This window comes from Anopheles funestus, chromosome 2RL (assembly GCF_943734845.2).
Source record: "Anopheles funestus chromosome 2RL, idAnoFuneDA-416_04, whole genome shotgun sequence".
NCBI lineage: Eukaryota > Metazoa > Arthropoda > Insecta > Diptera > Culicidae > Anopheles > Anopheles funestus.
The window spans coordinates 59,058,641-59,082,552 of NC_064598.1; the positions used below are offsets into that span (position 1 = coordinate 59,058,641).

Below are 23,912 nucleotides of genomic sequence, written 5' to 3' on the forward strand. Positions count from 1 at the left end.
ATTACACTGTTGATGATCGGTCGATGCAAACATTCCGTCAAAAGAAGAAAAAAAAAAACAAAAGTAAAGTAAAACCAACAAACCATCTGTCACTTCCGCGAAGAACAAGCAAACAATTTTGTCGTCGAAAATTTGTCATGCGTAAAACATTTCGATAAGAGTGTAGGCATGGGAGCTCATGTTTAGTTTAACTAGAAAGTCTGTTGCTGTTGCAATGGCGAAGCCACCAGCACATTGGTTAGAGCATGGGTAAAGTTTGCTTCTCGCTGGTTCAAGTATCATCCAACACGAGGTCAGAAATGGGTCGCTTTAGCAGCGGTGCTACAAAACCCCGTCACCACGCGCAATACGCAAAGATGGTTTGGCAGGAAGATGAAAGAAAGTTAAAAAGACAGCCAACCAAGCAACCAACTAGTCAACCCAGCCAACCTGCTAACTGGCATGCGGACAATCCGACGTTAGCGAAGGCACGATGCTGGATGTTGGATGAGGTTGAGGTTTTGGCGGAATTGGCATCTCGTAACGCCACTTCTGGAACGCCGCTGTTCTGTTACGGCGGCTGCAAATCTGTTTTCGTGCTTAACAGAGTGGAAAAAATAATTGCCTTAATTAAGTAGAAAATGAAATATGCTCAAGGAGTTCAATGCTATCCGTGGGCATGGTAAAGTCCGATGGAGGACACACGCGCTTTTCCACACGCGTTGAAACGATTTGCACCGAAAGCACCGAAACCTCCTTTATGCTATCAGTAGTATACATTACTTCAAAGAATTCTCACGTTTGTGTGCGTGTGTGAGTAATTAACTAAATGTGACATTGGTAAAAACTTAACATTTGGTTTTGGGGAAAACGAAATACATGAACTTAACATTTTTATTCAACATGCTTCGGATGGTCAAAATTGGATGAAATATGCTGGATTTCTTTTTTTGTAATTTACTGCCATTTAAAAAGTACCTCTTATTACCTATTACCTATTACACGGATAATATACTATAACAGTTGAATGCAATAAGATACTCACGATTTGAATTTTTCGTCATTGAGTAAAACACATGACCATCACTTCCAGGTCGAGACTAATAAATGGATAGGTATATAATTTTTTTTTTAATTTTCTTCGGGAGTTTTTGACGGGTTACAGCACAAATTTATGGCGGTGCTTTTTATGGTACCACATTTCATTATATGATTAAAGCTGGTTGGTTGGCATTTCTGTTTAATACAGAAAGTTATATAATATAATAAGTTATATTTTTTTTCGTTTTATAGAAAGCAACTCTTAATGAATTATTTCTTTCCAGTTCCATGTGAGGAGCATCCAAAGTAATATTTTCACATTTCAGCAAATGGGCGCCAACCACGACTCTATATTTGCTGGTCATCTTCTGTTATATTTCTGCTTTTCGCGACTTTTTTGTAGATGTACCAGCAAATCATTTTCGCTCTTGTAACAAATGTAAAACGTTCCGATAATTCTCATTGTTGAATTCAATTCAAACTTCAGAACAATTTCAGGTCAAAATGGACCAAACAAAGAATAGCAAAATATTTTCTTCTTCTTGTCTTAACGACCTCTAAAGTCATGTCGACCATTTCTGGCTAATTCGATTTATTTTCACCACATAAACGGATAGTCAGTCATTGCTACGGGGGGACGGGTCTGAATGGGATTTGATACCCAGTCGTGTCGTGTGGAACCCGCGCCGTTTATCATATTCTTAACTGAGGGGCCCAGCAAAAGTCTTTATTAGTGTGAAATAAGGTGTTTCTTATACTTTTGGTTAATATTTCTACATTGAATAGTAGTAGAGATAACGTATAAATGATGAATAGATTGTGTAACTAGAGTGACAATACATGCTTCATGTTCGTTAATTGAATTTATTTATGTAAGATTTTTTTTTTAGAACGAACGTTGCTGATAAAAAAAAGGAACAAAGCCCAAAAGAGACAGTTTAGCAAAAGATTTTTGTTGCGTCGATATGAAGCACACTTCAAAACGTTCGCATTGCATTTGTTTAAAAGCTCAAACCCATAATCATTTACGGTAGCGGTTTGCGCATACAGGAAGTGTTTGTGAAGAAACATTTTTATAACGACAGATTTCGGCAAACCATTTCCACTCCGAGTGGACACAGTCACGTCCTTCAATGGGAAGGTTGCGATACACATGTACGGGGCAATCATAAATAACAAATCCATTTGGCACACTCGATAAGGGGTTTTCGGCCATCTTATACGGGTTGCTTCCACATTTCTACCGCACCGTTACCCTACCGTTGGGTTTTGCAAATGGTGAGGCTTTTATCCAATTATGTGTTTCAATTTGTACCACGGTGATACCAAATCCACCAAGAACACACCCTTCAACGAAGACATTGGAAATAAGACATCGATCGGTATCGATGCCTAAAAGCTCACATCCGTAAGTTAAACTGCATTATTTTCAATTTTGAAAGATTTTGCTACCGATTTCGGGATCGAAATCCCATTTGTATCCGTGTGTTTGAAAGACTATCTTCATCATGCAACTTGCCAGCTTCTCAGAACTTGCACCGTACGCCTTTCGATCCGTTTTCCCCTGATTGATCCTATTCTTGTTAAAAGCGTATGGCAGATACATTGATTCTTATAGCAAAGCTTTGTTTTTGCGGTTACAAGCCGTTGAGGCATTTTTCTCCCTGTGCTGGATTGATCTAGCTAATTTTACCTACATCACCAAAAACATCTGAAGAATTTCACTGAAGCGAGTAATGTTTGCGTAACCGCTTTCGTTTACCAATAACCTGAGGTTAGTGTGTTCTAAGCGCATGCAGCAACACTGTTCAATCAACCGTGTTGTTTACCTACGTGCTACTGTCATACGTACGTCGTCAACCGCTTTGCCAAGGTGCTTTCTTTTTGTTTGTTTCAACAGTAACGGTAAATACCACGAAAGCCCAAAGTCTTTATTACACTCGGTGCACTTTTACATAATAATGTTAAACGACAAGCTGCTCCAGGAACAAACTTATCATTTTGGAAGGTTCAGAGAATAAAGCCATCGCAGGTTTTACGCTTCTGCTGCAGTAAAGGGAGCGTGCGTTTCTTGCTTACAAAATGTGCTGTACGTTACCGGAACTGCAAAGAGTTGCCTGTAACATAGCTCTGCAAAATATGTCACTGTAAGGTATGGAAATACTCTGATAAACAATAGAAAAAAAGCTTTGCTTGTGTAGGACGTTAAGAGCTAAACCTATGGAGGTGCTACCGAGATCAAAAGATCAAACAACGTTGATGGCGTCACACACTATCAGCACCATGCACTAGAGGGCTGCGCTGATGATCTAGACGTGCATCCACTGTAGGGTGTTTCGTTTTGTTTCATTTTGCTTCTCTTTTGCGTTTACGATAATTTTTAAGCACAAATACCACTGCATCCTCCACACAACCAGTACAGCTTGGATATAAAAAAGAATGACAGATGTGTTGTGGCTGTGTTTTTGATAGGTGGAATTACTTAGCTACTACGCTGGTCAATAAAGGTATATTGAATGAAGGTGTACTACGCACGGGAATAATTTAGCTTGTAATTTTTATTTTTAAGTGTTATAGAATGAAATAGTAATAATATCAATCATTTACAACATTTTTAATAAACTAAAAGATTGGTGAAAAAGTCGATCAAACCATTCTAGAAACATGTTTCTACACAAATGCACTTTAAAACCAGTGGCTATGATTCGATAAGGCTGGCGATACGGACAAAGCTGCCATTCGTTATGATGAGTGGTAGTTGCATAGAAAAGCAGAACACTGCCATTTCAAAATTTCACCCAGAATATTACCATTATAAGTGCACATGCATACCAGGTACCACTAAAAGCAGTAGTGCATGCATGCAATCAAAAATGTGGCACCGTGAAGATACGTACATTAGACCGAACGCGTTAGATATTGAAGGTGAGTAGCGAAGAAGAACGTTTACACATGGTTAAACGAATCCCAGTGTGGGGAGTGTACATACATACATATAAACATCAGAGAGGTATTCGTTTTTTTCCTTTCTCTCCCCTTTCGTGATACAATGACATGCTGCTCCATACTTTTGACAGCTGCATAGTTTTAGGAGCGTTGTGGCATGCTGTGGGGGTCAGACATTTTAGATACCGACACACGAAAAAAGTTATCAGCTATCAACAGTTTAGCATGACTAAAATATGCCTGTGTTCAGCAACAACTAAAAGGTGAAGAAGAAAAAAAACAAGCTTTATCGAAACAGACGGTTGCCCCAGGATCTTCCAAACACTCTCCGACAGACTACTTGCTACGACTACCTACTACGTATTATTCCATATGGCAAATTGGCTTTCATATTTCCAATTGGAACCACTTGCTTATGTTCCGGAGCGGATGTTTCGCAAGAAAGGTCTACAGCACGTGAATACAGAGTGAGTACCGAAAGGTGACCGTGTATCCACTGTTGTTTATTCTCTGCCAAACGTTCGCGACCTTAAGAAGAAAATTATTTAAAATTTAATTTTCTGCCAAGCAATTTATGTCACTTTTGTTTTCCTTGTTTTTGTTTCGGATTTTTTTTTTGTTTTGTTTCGCTTTCGTAGCTGTTCCTTTTTTTCGGTTAGGTCGAAGAAAGCAACAATCCCAACAGAACAACGGCAGAACGGTTTTTGAATCCATCTTGTGTGCTCTCACCTATCCCCAGCGGAATGGCTTGTCCGCACCGAAGGGCCCGAAGATGGGACTGGGAAGCCAAAAACTTTCCAATTCCAGTGTACCGTGATTTAGCGCGCGGCTAGTGAAGCCACAACCTTCTGCACTGTATGCGCATACATGTATGTATGTATGTGTGTTTGTAATAGTATGTATAACGAAATCATACGGTGAGAACCATAAATAATTTACGAATCCGGAGACTTTTCTAACACCTTTTGTGTTTTTGCACCAGTTGCCAGTTTTCTTAGTTTGCCAGCATGCCAAGGTGGAGGTGAATCGAGAATTTCAAGACAACAAGCGTCATGAACTAACAACGAAATAGGGACAGGGAGATGTTTTGCAAACATGGAAACTACGCCGGTACGGGTACGGGTTTTTGGGAGTTCCAATTCCAATTGGACACGCAACGGGGTGTGCGTGATTCGGTGTTTTTCGGTTCATCCTTGGTTGGATTGTATGATAAATTGTTCGCTTTGTAGTAATGAATAAAGTATGTGTATGTATGCTCACCTCCACGAGAGACAGGGTGACAGGAAGCATGAAAAATAGTGGCATAATTAATGCACTGTTGGGTGCAGGTTTTCCAACTACTTTTGTGGATTTTATTTGTTGTTTAAAATAATTCTAAATTAAAATTGCTACCAAAGCATTTTCTTATAGCACGATTCAGCAAACTTCTCTTCCTACCCACTAAACTATCTTCTACCATACAGAACCAATCTCGTGAGATTATAAATTCTGTTGCGTTACACGTTGATTAGTTACAAGATAAAAAGTTTAATTCCCATATGTTTCGCGGAAATACGCATAGTCCACACGCACACAAAAACAAAGCTTTTTTTTGGGGGGGGGTGGAAGGGAAAACAACATCAAAAATAAAAGAAACAGTAAGATAATGCAGGCATTTCTTTTGGCCATTGGAAAGGCAACGTTGAAGTTTCGTTGCTTGCTGTTGTAACCTTTTTTTTCGTTCATTTAGATTTATTATTATTAATGCGCTTCTTTTCACCTCTGCTGATGCTACACACATATCTCACTTTCCACTTTCATTCTAATGTCTGTTGTGCAAAGTTAGTCGCGGGTAGAAGAATCCATTAAATGGATCTATTGGCTTAGTAAACAAACACACAAAAAAGCAACGAACCAAAGCGAAAAAAAAACTGCCATGCGTCACTTTTGCGATTTCACGTGTGATATCATATAAATGCAAATTTCTTGCTTGATTTGCAAATAGGTACATGCCTCGCTAAACACACAGATATGCTGCGAGCGAATGGGAGATAAAGTGGACCGGACTGCATGTTACAGCTAATACAGCTTGGTGTGTGATGTGAAATGCTGACGCTTTGGAACATAATGTATCGCCTGGGTTGGCAAAAACAAAAAGTTGCTTAGTTTGTTTAAGTAGATACATAGCTCTACCAGCTAGAAATGCTTAATCGTTCTTCTTGGCTAAACTACCTATTGCACATATCGAATGGGGGGAAAACTTTTCCAGTCCATCAGTATAGGTAAAGGAACCTTTAGGGAAACAGCCTTACAACGGCCCCATTCACTGACACTAGCAAGTGCCTGTTGTAAAATGCTCGAAGGATGCATAAGAAGTGTTTAAGTAGGTATACACTTGCTTTATTTAATTTCCAAACCGTTTGTTTAATCGATGCCATGCACTAATTACGTGATGATACTCACGCGAAGGGTTTATGATTCACTGGTCGCCTGATAGAAAGCTGTTTAGCGAATGGTTTAGTATTATGCCTTGCGAAAATGATGCAAAACGTCTACGGCCATTGAACCGCCTTGTATGGCAAAATGTCATACGATGGGAAGGAATTGAAAAGCAGGAAATTTCAAGCTGGATTTTTTCAGCCTTTTGAAGAATATCAAAATAAACATTTTCATTACCAATGCACAAAAGCAATATTTGCATTGTTTGCAATTTTTCACCCATAGAACGTTCCCACCGGGATGGTACAATGGAATAAAAAAAAAAAACGTATTCATTTTCAACACAAAGTTGCTTGCTCATCTGTGTTCATTCTAGAGCATATGCGTTTCCCCTTCAGAAGGAGAAACACTTGTCCACTAATGCGAGTTGCGCATGTCCAACGTTGTACGAACAAGGAACGAACATCAACCTTGCTTGGAACGTTCGTTTTGTTTGTTGTCAAAAAACCGGCTTGACGACGATAGGACGAGCGAGCACACTTTGTTAGTTGCTCGGGGTGCACTTACCATCGGTTGCCCGAACGATCGGATACGGTTCGGCATCCGGTTCCTGAAACGTTCACCAGATCATGTGTTTTATCGTTTACAAAAGCAACGGCATCCGAATACATTCGGCCAGTTCTGCATGCAGCATTGGCTAGGTCAGATCCTTTGCCACGGCAAGCAACCGTTGTGTTTTGTTTGTTTGTTGCGACTGGATGGGTGTTGCGTGTACGGCGGTAAGGACACGGTGACACTTTAGCGCTAAGTGATTCGTTTCCGGTAGTAGACTAACCACGTGGAACTGATGTTTTAATGGCTTTAAGTGATTAGACTTTTGTTTGTAGTTCGTGTTTTTGTGCACAGTGATGATTTTCACACTTCATTTTCGGTTAATGTGTGTTATTGTTGGTTTACCTAAGCATCGCAATGCACGTTGACAATGTATAATAGTGCATTGTGCAAGTGAAACAAGTGGATTTACAAATTTGCTGAATTTTAAATTTAATAAATTGTTTAATATGAACCAAAGAACGTTTAAGATATTAGTAATTATAAGCTAGACGGAACACTTTCAGATTGAACGACAATTCAAACAAAAAAAGGAGAAGAATTTGGTGAAACATCTAACCATCTTCTCGTTGATCGCATTATTTGCAAATGTGGGTTTTGTTTTTTTTATATCCCTTTTTTCATGTCTCTTTTGACCGGTCGTTTGATCCGAGACTCATTTCGCGTTCGTCTCGCTGCACATCCAACATCAATCAGAAACTGGCCCGATATAGAGAAGGAAGAAATTAATTAGTTCACAATCACTATAATGAAGCCGCTGCTGCTTTCTTTCCTCGTGTCTTTCCCAATACACTTAATTAGCCTCCGGGTTATATGGCAAAGCACCAGAAGGGTAGGCACGTACAGAACTCACAAAACCGGGGACAGAATCAAATTAACGCATATCGGAAAATATTTCTCACCCGCGAAAACCAAATGCTGGTAGACGGCATACACACAGTAGTACACATAATGGAAAAGCAAAGAAATAAAATAACTGGCCCGAACTGACCACCTCCCCCCACACGAAGGACCCCGGGCACCGTCTCGAGTGGTCAGACGGATTTGTTAAGTGGACGGATTTATTCTCGTGTAAGGTGTTTTTATTTGTTTCTTTTTGTTTTGACGCGATGAAGAACGTGGTGGCGACGCTTACGGTTAGACTCCCACTGGTACGTAACAAAATGCGAGTTAGTGAGGCCACAGGAACAGAAGTTACGGTAATGTTGGCGCCATTTGCGTGGCCAAGTGCGTAAGTTCGACAGTTTGCTCCATGATCGTGGTCGTCATCGGCGTCGCGTGTGCGAGTTGCATATATAGCAGCTGTAGCAACAGCTAGTTGCTGCGTGCGCTCACCCAGTGTGCTGCCCTCGGGTGGGCGAGTGGGCGTACGCAGCCCCAAATGGCATGGATAGCGCACCGTTTTCTAAAGATTTAGTGAAGAGGGTAATAATGTAATAAATTTCGAAGGAAAGTACAATTTCGTGACAATCGGCAATAAAAACATTTCAAACAAAGGAAACCAAAACAGTGTAAAGAGCGAAGGTAACAAAAATATAAACGCAAAAAAGCGGTGAAAAGCAAGGAAGCAAAACGAGAAAAAAAACTCATACACAACGATTGCGATAAAAAAGTGACCGTCGACGCGAACGAGCCGAGAACCGGTGCGGCATCAAACCCGCGGATATCGCACACCATCTGTGCGTCTTACCCGGCGGCAACGGTGGCACCGGTGACTACGGAAGGAAGGTCTGGAATGCTATTTCTTCGCTATCAGTTTGGCAGCCAAAGCATCAGCTAAAAGGAGAAAGTGAGCGGCCCACCGAAAGGTGAAATCCTACTGCTGGCCAGTGACGGAGACCAAACGGGAAGGGAATATTTACTATGCAAGGATAAAGTGAAGTGAGAAAATTCCGAGTGTTTTATTTGGTGCCTAGAGCTTCTACCATGCGCCCCCATTCGACGGTTGTTGGTTGTTGGGCCCTTCGTACATTAAGCATCGAACCATTGGGCAGAGTCTAACGACCGTACAACTGTACCGTATGTGCGCACAAGGGGTTCCAACATGATTTCGGTCGCGTGAGTCGGTCGTAAGGCGTTAGTGTGCTCATTGTTGTGTCGGGCATTGCAGTTCCGGGATTGCTAGCTGTGTGGAACCGACAGCTACGACGACGACGACGACGTCGACTGTAAACATCAGCTCCATGAACCGTATTGCTTTTCCTAGGAAAACGTATATTCACACGGAGACGGGTTCGGTTGGATCAGTGGCTATCTAAATGTGTATACTTTCTAAAGCAAACTAGTCTTCTCCTCTTGCTGGATGCACCCCAACTTCCAAGATAGTGGAAGTGTGAGTATAACACATCCACACATACACACACACGCACCCACATACGCAAACGCACACGGACATTCGATCGAGTCGGAAGCATACGTTGTCAGCTGAATTCGGTTAGTTCACCTGCTGACCGCCGGTTGGTGCACTAGTTTTACCCCACAAACCTCATTCGACCCATCGGTGTGTTGGTTGGCCCAAACAGCCCCGACTTGTACAGTCGGATTCTTCCATTCAAACCGAGCGTTTGTCTTGGATCGCATGAAAACCGGCACTGGCCACTGGATAATCACAGCTACATCTGATGGTGCACAACTGCACTGAGCTGCATCGAATTGCACACACCGCGACGTTCGAGGGCGGACGCAACATGACGACGTCCAGCATGGGGAGACCACCTCTGCTCCGAGTGAGAATGGAATTTCTCCAGTGGTCCACGATAGCGCTGGTCATTGTGGCGTGTGTACTGAATGCAGCCCACATCTCGGCCACTGCTCAGGGAGAACAAGGTAAGATTTTGCGTAGTGTTCCATGCAAAAACCACCACGGACACTTTCAGGCTCCGGGAACGAAGAGATGCAATGGTAATGGCTCAATGTCATGTTTTCCGTCATATACACATAACATCAAACCCTTTTTACCTTCCATCCCGACCCTAATGATACCGGTGCCCGTCGGTCGACTCGTCGGTTTGTTGCAAGTAGCAGTGCATTGAAAGCTGATTTTCAACCAGTTCAAAGCACTCCGTAGGTGGCGAGTCTAACGGAAGGTTTGCATAGTTTCGACAACATTTTGAGCTTTTGTGTTGGCAACATGACTCGACGGTGAACCGACTGTTGACATGTTTTGAGCTGTCACCATGACTACCGGACTGTGGACTGTGGACGATGTACACGATCATGCATCGATGCGATGCTGGAAACTTTTAATAGCTGAATAGATTAACTTTAATTGGACTTAACTAAAGGGAGAAAATGGTATATTTTATAATCCGATTTTGGTGTGGTGAATTGCCTTAAAATATGTACTTCAACAATTAGGCATTGAAGGGTAACCTATACTCGAAGCTACCACTAATAACCCTAAATGATCAAGCTGCTGTAAACAATTCACACATTTGCCTACGATATCGATCGTTTTCGTTTATGTGCGCCATATGCACGCTCCTAGATATCTGTTCATTATGTTCTGTCTTTTCACTTGGTTCTACTGATGATTTTATTTTCACTTTTGCTCCAGCCGCACAATGCTCCTATTCCAATTTCATGCATCGACAGCATGTCTTCAATGTCATTCAGTGCAGGTCCCGAAATGGTTGGGAAGAGTATATTATATCTACTACCTGCACGAAAGCTTTCCATTGTACGGTTTCTCATTCATTTGTTCTTAAATTTTCGTGTTTCCGAAAGTTCATCACTGGGTGCACTGCCGAGCATGCGATTACATCTGCAGGGCAGAGTGGTAGCATCACCGTTTGAAGCAGTGCGGTTTGAGGCACAGGTGCTAGCGGCACACGCAATATATTTCCGGGCGCTCCTGTAACGTTCGCAGGTATTAGGCCAGCCAGCGGGAACGGTTTCCATATACTTTATATATACACTTTACGTTATAACCAACTTCTAAAACAAACTTTCCAGATGCTTCGTAGGCAGACGGCAGGTACATTATGCACTGATTCCCTATTGTTTCGCAGATGAAAATTTATTATTTCCTGCCCCCATTTTGGTTCACGCGCCAAATCGGGACGGCATGGTCGAAAAATGGTTCAACTCGGTATTACGGTACCGTGGTGCTACTAATGCTGGGCTATGAATTTCCTTGTCATAGCCGGAGGTGCCACGTATCCAGTCACTCTAGCCGTTGATGGAGCAAAAATCACACTTTACACACTCCTTCGACGGTAAAAGGCGAAGTAAAGTTAGCTCATAAAATCAGCGAGGAAGGAAAAGTGAAAACGTACCGAAATGTAATGATGGCGTCTTGCTTCTCAGGTCCGATTGTTCGAATATGCCGCTTACCTTCCTGTCTGCCTTGGGTGCATGGAAAGCTGAGAACAATGCTTTTCTTAAAAAAAGGCACTGTAAAAAAATTAACAGTGCATATAATGGAGTACACAGCAACCAGTGAAGATAATTTTTTTATAGGATCAGATTGTAGAAAAAGAATATATTTTCAATCGTTGTGTCGACATTTTGAATAGTTTGAACAGAACCGCAATTTGAAAATCACCATGATTCTGTAGAAAATGTTTAACCACATTTCACTAGAGGAACTATATTCTAATCCAAACGACATTGGTGCTATAAAATTGAGTCACTGATTACCATATTGATGTATAATCTACCTGCGAAATTACATTGAACGTTGAATCGGAACATATATTCTTGCAAACACCAAGAAATCTCCATAACAACGTCACGTGCTCCAATTGTTGCAGAACATTCGGAATATCACGGATTAAAGAAAACAATCATCTTTGTTTTTGTGACACAACAACTTTCGAGGTCTTGGTCAAAAATTGATCAATTTCTTGCTAGCTGTATAACGATTAGATGACGGTCGTGTCTTGTGTCAGACTGTCATCACAACCACTAAAACACCAGGCGGCTCCATTTATTGTTTTAATTGAAATGCAGTGTAAGCTCGACATAAGACGTTATGAGAAAGCAGCCGACGAATAAACGATTTTTGGAATGCGAGAAAAAATTGAGCTACGAGGAATCGCTGCACTTGATCCTGAGGGGCAAGTTCCAAGCTCTAACAGGCAACTAACCAAACAAAAATATGTAAACGCAAGTAAAAGTTATTGACAATAAAAGTTGTTGGCATAAACTGGTATTCGATCAAATCATTTGACATGGGACAGTTGAACCTCACTGGTTGGAATATGATTGACTATGAACTAGTGAGTTTGCAACTTGACAGTTGAATTGTTTTACACACATCAAACTGTCATTTGGTCATATTCATTAGAAATGACAACTTCGTTAGTTGGCAAAATACCCAACGAGCCAAAAAAAAAAAGGAATGATCCAACTGAAAAACGGCCCAACCATCGAGGATCGACTGAACTTACGTTTGTGAACATCGTAAATTTTGCAGGTTTTTTTAAACATAAAAAAAATGTGTATTTTATGTTTTAGAATTCTTTTTAAAGATTTGGAACGCATTATTGACATTTCTTTTCATTTCGATAGAAAACGAGTTAGATTCCGTGAATCTAACCGAATTAAATTCGTGTGTCGTAGTAGAATTGAGATTAGTATCCAAAAAATCAATTGATACAATTAAAACCAAAACAACAAGAAACATTGGTCAGAGTTACCAGTAAAAATTAGTAAGAGTTAGTAATTTTTATTGGAATTAAGTAAAAGTAAATAGCCGAAACTGCCTTCAGAATTATTAGGAATATGCGCCTCCACTGCGAGGATCCACTGCCTCCAGTGGATGAATGCCACAAAATATCTTACTTTGCAAATACACGTATCGAGTTTTACGCGGTGCGAGTAAAACGCGTCTATCAATTTTGATATAACGTCGATAATTCAATAATGAAAACAAAGCAATTGCAGCAAATAATGATCAAGCAAAGTATATTGATAACACATAGATCTAAGAGAAAACATGTCCTTCTTTTCCAATGATGGACAGAGCCTCAGATCTACAGCTCATTACTTCCTCGTTAAGCTAAAGACCTTCCATTTGGACCTTTTGCATTAGTTATAGTTAGTGGAAAGGTAATTGTTTAAAGCAAACCCATTTTGCGTCAGTTATAGCTAGAGGAAAGCTAATTGTCTACAGCAAAATAAACTTCGCCTGACGGATCGATCATAAAAACCCGACACTTAACAAGCAGCTTAATACGAAAACGGTATAATTTAAGGATTAAGGTACTGTTCAACAACCGACTTTGTTCATCATATTACTTTCCTCCATCCATCCATGCAAGCAACAGCATTAATACTACTTCATGTATCAATTCTAGTTCAACTGGAGGTTTCCTTAAAGTGCTTGATGAAATTAGACAGTTTTTGTACAAATCGGGGATAATTAAGATGACGATTGTTCACCAGTGTATGTAAATTTGTATGTGTGTATAGGTCTGTGTATGTGGGTTGGAAAGGGAACAAAGGTCTTTTCCAGTATTTACCACACTCAGGTATTTGACATCTTCACCAAAACGCTGTTGCCATTTTGTTTAAACAACGCCGCTGAAACATGAAATTTGCCATTTTTGCCATCGCATGGAAGGAACGTACCGTCACCTTTCCTTTTCGAAACCAAGCAAAACCGGCGGCCGGAGTCAAGTCGGATTCCTCGAACCTTGGAAACCTTAACACCCCCGAACGTTTTCTCATGATGGTCCTTCACGATAAACGGCCTAGTTACGGTTTTTGGTTTTGGTTTTTCACGGAGAACAGACCACCATGCACGAGCCCCGGTCGGGGTATGTGTATGTGTGTGTGTAGTGTATGTGTGCGGTCTCCGCGCTGCTTTCGGCATGGTTTCATTATTAATGATTAGCTGTTTGGTTATAATTTTCCTCTCCGAAAACCGCAGACTTTGGCTGAAATTGGTTGAGAAAGAGAAAATGCCAACAGTTTCCACATCACAGAACACAACATAAAACCCGATGTATGTAAAACCTCCGGCTTCCCGGGTTCCTCGCCCTCTAGCGGTGGATTTCTGCTCCACGGTCTTCTGCACGGATCCCAGCGCGCCACGGGTCTTTTGGTCTTCATTTTTGTGGTTAACGTGGTGTCGGGAGTGAAGAACCCGGCGAGTTCTAATAGCTCCTGCTGCGATCCCTTCGCTTAAGGAAAGTAGCAAAGCGAAATGAAAGGTTGATGACGGCTAGCACACGACGAACAGACGACACTTCGGTAGAAAGGAACCGCGTTCGTTTGCCGATGCTGACGACGGCGATGAGCATGAAAGGGAACCGACATTGCTTTAGTTGCTAATTAAATGAATGAAGGGGGATTTTGGTTTACCTTTTCAACAGGCTTGTAAATTTTATGATTTCCCTCCGACGCTTTCTCACACAACGGTCCAGCTTTACCTTCTCCCTTGATCAGCCCATTTGGTGGATAACTATGGAGCAGTGGAACGAATAGCCATGGTGGCCACGGTGAACTCTAAATAACGATGTGTCCGTAATAACACACGGTAACCATTTCGATAAGATGACGCCCTAATGAGCATAATTCAGCTGTCACGTATGTTTTGCAGATAGTTTTGAACATTTCGTTTCCTTTTGATGGTCCGATGGTTTTCCTTCCCAAAAGATTCGTCTTAAATAATTTTCATTGCTGACAGAAATGATGCGGAGGACAAATTACTATAAAAACTATGATTATACTATAAAAAAATCTTTAGTTTGGTTTCAACTATTTTATCAGCGAATCAAATACAAGTAAAGTTCAAAGCAAATGCAAAATAAATTTATTTAACACGCTAAGGGTGGATACGAAACGAAAAACTCTAGTGAACAGATGAGTTCAGCTGTCTTTCAACTATTCGTGCAATTTTGACACGACTTGTTTTTCGAGACCAGCAGAGCTTCAACACTTTGGTCGCGACTCAATAACGATAACGATCAGAATTGTAAAAACCGTTTATATCAGCAACGTGCGGTCGGTCAATGTGAATAGCGTAGCAATAATAAACTCGACTCCACTGCCGCCCCATACTCATCCAATTTGTTTTGCAGTTTAATTTTCGATGAGAATTGTGCTGTCGGTGCTCATCATAAGGCGCCTGACATTGCACCAGTGCCTCGGAATGGAAAACAATGAATACATTAGCAAGAATGTTGTAAACAACAGCTAAACAATTAAATTCCACTTTTACAACACTATTAAAAAGGAATAATAATCAGTGAGTGAGGGATTGTATAATTTATGACTGAGACGGAGCACGACCGAAACGAACGCGGTTTCATATTCAGTTTATTTTAATTACACGCCTTTAAGTCCTTGTTTTTTCACAAACTCAACTTTTTTTTCTCTCTCTCTCACTCTCTCTCTCTCATTCCTTCCCTCGTTATATCCTTCTCTTTCTGCATATAGATGAAACGATGGAGGAAACTAATTCGTATATACTGGATAAAGGTACGTAATGCAATACAATCCCATTTTTAGTATTTTCCATTTTGTGTCAATGCAAATATTATGTATTTGTGGTTCATAGTCTGATGTTATCTAAAAAGAAAGCTTTCATGAAAAAAAGCTACTAATAAAAAGTACACCACAAACTGCTTGAATGGAATAAATCATTCAATCTACTTTGTTAAGCATCTTGCACCAGTGTGAACCAGTGCAGATAATAGAGCACAGTTCCCTTATGGCTGTGGATCGTTTCTCACTTGGTCAAAGGCAATCAAAAGCAAACCCGTTTTTCCATCCGTGCTCAATCAGGCGAATGGAAAAAGCAAATGCATGCAAAAACATAACACAAAAAAGCGATATAGTGAAAATGCTATCCAACGGAGAAAAAGTGTCGATGTAAGAGAAACAAAGAAAGGTAGCAGTGGAAAGGCGAAACGGCGAAGGATAAAAGGTGGGTATCTAGAGGCTAATTGCGATCGAATCGCTTGCATTGAGCCACTGCACTCATTTTTAGGAATAAGTGCTTCATGAATATAATATAGCAGTAGCGTTGCATTATTCAGTGGCATTATGACAGTAGGTACGGCAGGGGGTTAAATATTCATCATAATTAAAATTGGAAAATATCGTGTGTCAGCTGATAGCACGAGATGATAGCGCGCATGCTGCTTCGAAAACAAGCTTTCGAGCTAAGCGGGTTGGACTTGACTGGAGTCAACTGGATGTGTGCGTACATCGAAAATGCATCAACGACTGGAAGGGCAAGATACTGTGTGTGTGTGTGTGTGTGTGTGTGTGTGTGTGTGTGTGTGTGTGTGTGTGTGTGTGTGTGTAAACCAATTTTTTCGAACCAGAGCCACAAAATATTGTGGATAAGAATTTAATTGATTCCATTTAATAACTGCTAAATGAATATCATTACAATCTATAATGAGTTCTCAAATTAATTCCCGATTCGCAAATATAATTTCCATTTTTTCATTAATCTCATTTTATGTTTTATTTTTCTAGTGTTTATACTAGAGTTTAGTTTATACTTTACCTATCTTTATTTCATTCTAGTAAGAGTTTAACTTTCGTTGCAGATTTACCCAAGTTTGGAGAACCGATACAAAATCTCACCGTTCCGGTTGGGCGTGAAGCGGTACTGACCTGTGTTATCAACAATCTTCAGACATACAAGGTACGGCTAGCGTAACGTACGCAAATACGACCTCTTCGGCCCATGTTTGCATTTACTGAATTGTGTTTTTCTCAATTTTGCTTTGAAGGTGGCGTGGCTCCGTGTCGATACGCAAACAATACTGACGATTCAAACGCATGTCATTACGAAAAATCACCGCATGACCATCGCACATGTTGAGGGACGTGCCTGGGTGTTGCGCATCCGCGATGTAAAAGAATCGGACAAGGGATGGTACATGTGCCAGGTCAACACCGATCCGATGCGTAATCAGATCGGCTACCTGAACGTTGTAGGTAAGGAAGCACCGATAAGGACTAGAAGCTGTAACCACCCGGCGAGCCATTGCACCATTTGCTTGTGGCCATCGGGGGGAGGGGGTGGTGATTTAATGTGATTTAATTGTCGCTGTCCATGTTGGCTTATGCTAATGAGCTGCTGCTCTTTCTCATCCACGCTTCCGGACGCTCATAAAAATATCAATATATGATATAATCCCGTAACAGTGCCGCCCAACATCCTGGACTACCCAACCAGCACCGATATGGTGGTGCGCGAGGGAAGCAACGTTACACTGAAATGTGCCGCTTCCGGTTCACCGACTCCTTCCATCATATGGCGACGGGAAGGCAATGAGCCTGTCAGCGCGGGCGGTACGTTGTTATGAGTTTCGGTTTTTTTCCTCCTCTTTGTTTTTGTTTTGTTTTGTTTCATTGTTGATACACTCTCCTATTTTATTTGGTTTCTGTCCACCATTAAAACTATCATGCATGCGATGTGCAAGTGCATCGGGCTGGCAAACTACAACCAAATTGTTTCATTATTATTCCAACGCCAACGCCATTTTGTACAGCGACCAGCCTGAACAGCTCCACCTTTTCCATTTCGCGAGTTAATCGACTGCATATGGGGGCATATTTGTGCATCGCATCGAATGGTATCCCACCGTCGGTCAGCAAACGCGTCATGTTGATTGTCCATTGTAAGTACCACCCAAGGTTTGTGTGTTTGGTTGGTGTTTTTTTTTGCTTTTGCTCTTGGTTGTATTTTGTTTGATGCAATAAAGACCACTAAATCCTTCGTCGGTGATAGGTGCGATTACTCCACATGGGGTTTGAGCGTATTCTACATCGTTATTGTAATTTCCTACGAATTACTTCTGTTGTCGGAATGTATAATGTATCCAAATTTACTCTTTCCTCTACTTCACTTTAATAAAAACAGAAAAATTTTAATTTATTTCATTTTAATATAACCTTCACCAACCTTCACTTTCTCGTTTTTGCAATTTAGTGAATCGAAGGGAATAATTCGGTGAATCGTTAAATAACATTCGTTCTTTAATGTACGATTCTAACTAAATATATTATTAATGTCCATCACTTACATGATTGCTTAATTAGTATTAAGAAATTGCTATGTTTATTAAGATAACTATACAGCAAAACAATAAAACGAGCATCTTGCAACCATTAGCTCACTGGTAATAATTAGTCTGTAGCCTTTTATGGTTCACGGAAGCTCTTTTTAATTAACATTGCAATCATTTATGTTTCCTACCGTCTTTATCTGTCGTACAAAGTTCCACCGATGATATGGATTCAGGATCAGCTCGTTGGCGCCGCCCTGGGACAGCGTTTGACTCTCGAATGTCAATCGGAGGCTTACCCACGCTCCATCAATTACTGGATGAAGAATGACACCATCATAACGCAAGGTAAGGAAATTCGTTGACTACAATGTGTGCGCTTGTGTCCTTATCCCAATATCTATTGATGAGGATAGATAAAAATATTTTGTTCAAAAGCATCAAAATCCGCCAACGCCAGCAGATTCGGCACTGGCTAGTTGGGGGCTACCCAAGAAATGATGTTTGTCCCTCAATCAACCAAGCTACCTGCCTGCCGAATCGCTCATCATTAATATCTTCCTCTTCACTGCCAAGGAAACAGACTGACTTTTGCTTGACGGGTAGTAGATTTTCCGTTGAACCGTCTTTCCGTCGTTCCTCATTGTTCTCTTTACTCTCCCGGCAAACGAGGAACCCCACCAGAGTGTAGCCATCGAATGTTTGTATGCATGTTTGCGTGGCGAAGCCGTTTGCATGAACGTGGTTTTTTGCCCATTTTTCTGGGTTTTTTATACGGAACAACCACCAACCGGCGGCCAACCAGAACGAAACAACACCAAACGGATGGAAATAATAAACAAGGAAAAATCTGATAACGAGGAAAAATTGTGTCACAATCATCATCTTGTTATTCAATCAATGTAACCCCGGCTCTAAACGCTTAGCAATTGTCGCGTTTGCGAACGCGATTCAGAAAAATTTTGCGAAACTCCATATAAAAAAAATTGTGAAAAGTCGCTATACGTGTATTTTCAGCGAAAAATCGCGATTCGAAGCGCGACTTGACGCCATGACAGTTTTCTGTAATAACAAGGTAAACATGGCAATACCAAGGTAAACTAATACAAATTAAAAAATTAAATATTTTGAGTGTTATTAAATATTGTAAATTAAATTAACAAATCGAGTGCTATTTATTTATTAAAAGTACGTACGTATTGTATATAATTATTGTGAATGTCAATATTATTTTTAAAACAGAAAAATGCTGTTAATTAAAAAAAATCCCATATTGTGGACAAATGCATGGCTGCATTGGTTATGAATTTATTACTTGTATGTTGAACTTTTTGAACAAGAAAAATATTAGCTTAGAAAAATTTATTAATAAATTTATGAAATTAATTAATTAGAAAAACTATTAGAGTTTAAAAGAAATAGAGTTAAAAAATATTAGATAGTCCACAGCACAGTGTTCGATCCCTTTTGGAAGCTGTGTTATGAATCGTGGTTATGAATACCTGTATATTGATGGTAGTTTGGAAGCTGTGTTGGAATTGTGGTTATGAATACCTGTATATTGAGGGTACGGTGACGGTCATGAAATGAGAAAGAAGCCATACACGTTTGATTACCCGTATTCGAAGATTTTACTCGAAGCTGCCGATCCCAATTCTATTTTGCCCGTTGTATGACGCGATGGGCAAACACATCTTCGTTCACCTATTTATTTTGTTACAATTCCTTCTGGCTACCGGAAAAAATTATAACAAGATTTTCTAGCGTCAAACACAAGAAAACAAAACGGACAAATCTAGCAACAGCCGTTATTTGTATCACAGGAGTCAGCAGCATCCTGCCACGAGCTTTCTTGATGGTCCATTGTTTTGAAACATCGTCACTGGGCTTGCAAAAACTGGGCAAAAACTTGCCTTTCTCATCAACTTCATCCAAACAATAAATTTACAATTTATTATAATTTTCTTTGTTTAAATTAATTTAATTTAATTCGAAATTAATTTAATTTAATTCGAAATTAATTTCCCGCTACCGGCCAGATTGAAAACATAAACAAACCTTGCACGAGAAAACTTAAACAACCTTGAAGTCGCGCCGAAAGTCGCAAAAATTTTTGGGAAAACTGTGCTACGATTGTCGCGTTCGCAAACGCGACAATTGCTAAGCATGTAGGCACGGGGTAAGGACATGCGACGGACAATGGCAATGAGAAAGAAAGGCAAAGAAAAAATTGGAAGCGCCAAAAAAGTAAAACCCAAGGTGGGATGAATTTCGAAGAAAGGCAAGATGGACGGGCCGTACTTGGGGCATACTTGGTTACCGTGTTTTTGGGTTGGCGCGCACTGACTCTCGACCCTCCTCCCGAATGAAGGGGGTGGAAATGATAAGGGCCCATGTCAACGAATTCATTATGCTGCACAACAGTTCGGCAACCATCCAGCGTGAAGTAGCAAAACATGGCATACCAGCAGAGCAGACCGTCGTTTGGGAGCGATAACCAAGGCCAAGATTTATGGGAATGATCTTCAGTTGAAAAGTATCTTTCGGTTGATTCACAGTGATGACTACACAGACAAAACACCACGGCGAACAAATGCCATTTGAAGCAGTATTAAATAGATTAAAATATTCACATTTTTAGCCGAGATCTTTTACTGGCGTTGAGATTATGTTTGTCAACAATTTTATTTTCTTCTATAACCAAGATTATGAATATAATTGTTTTTGGTAATTTCTTTGAATTTCTGGAGGACAATTCTTGTATTTATTATAAATGTATAATCAGTAGAATTAAACTATTTCTCTCGCAGGCAAACATTTTGATCCTTCGATTAAGGAAATCAACAGCTATAAGGTGGTGATGAAGCTCACAATAAAAGACATCAACATTGCCGACTTTGGAACGTACAAATGTGTGGTAAAAAATTCACTCGGTGAAACAGATGGCTCGATTAAAGTTTATCGTAAGTGTGGTCTGGCGTAATTTGTTTGCCTAATTTCGCCCAACTCAAACCGTTTGTTTGCGTACTGCTTTTCTATACAGACATTCCATCTACTACTGCTTTGGCCACCAGTCCACCCATGACGACAACAGTAGCAACCACCACCGAAACAGTGCTTCGGAAAAATTGTTAGTATTCTCCTTCCTTTGCTGGGTAGAACACATGAACGAGTTTTATTTTATGCAATGTATTACAGATAAAAACAAAATCTACCGCCCACCGTTGGATGAATTTTCATCTTCATCCAATAAAATCATGGGCACAGGAGATAGTTCCGAAACGTGGAACATTGATGGATCGATTGAGAAAGGTAATTGAAGAGTTGTCAAGCGGCGTTGCTCAAAATCAACCAAATGAATATATTTGGATTTGGTTTTTTTTCGCTTCTTTATTTTTTCCGGTACGGGTGTTTTCCCTTCGACCAGATCGTGATCATCGGTACCGGGATAATGGGGCCAGCTACAAGGAAGATCAACGGGAAAAGGAAGCATTCGTTGATACCGAAGGTAATTCGCAAGCCACTCTACACTGGACACCAGCTGCAAATGGTCTACTGATCTGTGTCTGTTACACACTGCTCATTGCTACGATCAGTGTCAGGTGATTTCCGCGTTAAATCCAGCTTCCGCTACGAGCCGAAATGCATACGGACAACTTAACAATTACGCAAACAACATTACTGAACTATAGATAAATTATGAGACTTAAGTGACATAGGAATCAGGCCAAAAAACACAAACAAAGCAACAAAAAAAAAACAAAAATCCAGTTAGCAAAACGATTGATTGTGTGCCGCTGAATGTTGGTAAGGAGCACTGTAAATGTAAAATTCGCTGCGTAAAGCGTAAACCAAATAAACGGACGATTCAAAATCGAGCATCCCGCTTTGGAGAAACAATGTTAAAAGCTGACAATGTAATAAAGGTTTTTTTTTATAATAAAACAGTTAAAACGAAGACTCTATGACTGGCTGCTGGGCGCTAGAAACTAGAAACATCCGACATCCTTCCCATCTGCATTCGGCATTGTGCTTTCGATGGTGCAGCAAAAACCGACCGGTGTTGAAGATATTTGAACAACGACCAAACCACGGACTCGGCTCGGTGTGCAGTCGTCCCTTTTCCACGAGGTTTCACTTTTGCAAGCTTATCTGGTTCTGGGTGGAAAATTTAATCTCAAAAATGGTTTGTTTACGTGTTTCTTTCCGTGTATCAAACCGTACCTTACGAACGCAACTGTCTGCTAAATGACACTTTGCCTCGCTTCCCTCTTTTTTTTGCGTGGCGTTTGCCCGGAACAGCTGGACGCCGTTCACTGCGTGCCATAGTTGTTTTGTTGATGTTTCCACAGGATCTCGTACCGCGTCGACCGCGCCACAAATTGTGGCCAATTTGTTTCACTTCAGTGATTTAATTATTCATGTTGGCTGGACTCCGGCTGTGTTACGGGTAAGGGTGAGAGCTTAGGCTCAACCGTTCCAGCCGAGGCTGTTGTTGTTGTTGTTGTTGCCGAACAAAGATTCTGCTTCTTTCCCTTCGGTTCGGTGATGATGGTGGCCCGAAACATGGTGGCAACTGGAACTACTTGACTGTGATAGTTGATTGAATTAAATAAGGATAGTTTTCTTCCTAACATAATTGTGGCAGGCGCGAATTTTGTGAATGACTTCACGGCAATTCAACGGTTCTTGGCAGGCGGTTAAGGTAAGGTAGTGAAACTAGCAATATAATCTTGGCACTTGAAATATGAACTGCTTGCACGAACTTGTCCAACGATCTTGTGGGGTGTGACGGCGCAGTTTGACTATACGATGGTTGTATTGGTATAGCTTTTACACCATGCTGCTAATTGAGTTATGGTTTATTGTTCAAAAAGTTAACGATAAAGGACTTCATCCTTAAATTAAGCAGGTGTATGCGTCATGAGCATCGAGAATCTTATTGTATTTCTTTTTCTTCAAGTCGGAAACATTCTATTCCGACTAGTCCGGAATGCGTACTACTCTAATAAGTAGATTCTTGCACAAAAACATCCCTTCACACAGGTAACTGAAGGTTCTTAACATTAAATTGAAACCAATAAAATGTGGCCCTGAATGTTCCGGCATCGAGCATTTGGTCATTTCATATTGTTTCGTGATTACTTACTGTTAACCTGGTAATGGAGTTTCCTCGTCATGTGATAACGAGTTGAGACTTTTATGCAACCCAGTTGGAAAAGCGTGCAAAAATCGTTTTCAAAGCAATTCTGAACCATTTCGTTTAATTCGTGTGACGCACGAAACAACCGTACTATCGCTTTGGCTTGGTTAGTTTATAAAGTAGACATTCTACTTTTTACAACAAGCTTTAAATTCATTTAAAAATCAGCCAAGGTCTGTTCGCTTACTCGAATATCAGTTTCAGAATGCTCATAATGTGCCATAAACGTACTTAAATTTTCAGCAGCGAATAATCGGTCAGTTGATTAGAAGCTCATCATAGTGGAAATTCGAGTAGTAACGGAAATTTCCCTCGTGTTGATTGCTTCGTTATTGTAGGTGTGCGAAATCAAATGTGTATATTCGCATTTCGTTAAGCCCGTTACCCACCCTTGTTTACCGATTGTCATCGTTTAGCACCTAAATGTGCGCTACCATTTTCAGTCTACTACTAGCCAAGGCGCCTCCCCCTGCCACTAATAAGACCGGCTACGTAAATTGTAGTGAAAACGCACCAGAAAGACCATAATTTTAATTAACAAGCATTTTGTCGCGGTGCTCAGGAGAGCATAAAAAATATGGATGCTAGTGTCGCCTCCTGCCGTCACGAGTGGCGCATTCCCGATTTGGAGAACGTACGCGAAAGGCACGAGGCAATCTCCCATCCCGTATAGCAACCCGACAGACAAAGAGACCTCAAATTTGAGAGAATTACGGTAAAAGATCAAGAAGAAC

General features: G+C 40.7%; 1 protein-coding gene across 5 annotated transcripts; it reads left to right on the plus strand.

Annotated features, from left to right (window-relative positions):
* The first annotated feature begins 6,836 nt into the window (after positions 1-6,836).
* Positions 6,837-21,933, plus strand: LOC125765521 (lachesin-like). 5 transcript variants are annotated; one of them, XM_049430755.1, is made up of 12 exons: positions 6,837-7,174; positions 8,446-9,822; positions 15,385-15,426; positions 16,509-16,606; positions 16,695-16,902; positions 17,113-17,259; positions 17,460-17,588; positions 18,189-18,323; positions 20,786-20,938; positions 21,019-21,105; positions 21,174-21,287; positions 21,403-21,933. In XM_049430755.1, exons 2-12 carry the CDS (start codon positions 9,618-9,620, stop codon positions 21,579-21,581), a joined length of 1,497 nt encoding a protein of 498 aa, XP_049286712.1. In that variant the 5' UTR covers positions 6,837-7,174; positions 8,446-9,617; the 3' UTR covers positions 21,582-21,933. The 5 variants fall into 5 exon arrangements, with proteins under 5 accessions (XP_049286712.1, XP_049286709.1, XP_049286710.1 ...); XM_049430752.1 differs by having other exon boundaries at positions 6,837-7,163; XM_049430753.1 differs by having other exon boundaries at positions 6,837-7,163; positions 8,451-9,822.
* The last annotated feature ends 1,979 nt before the right edge of the window (positions 21,934-23,912 follow it).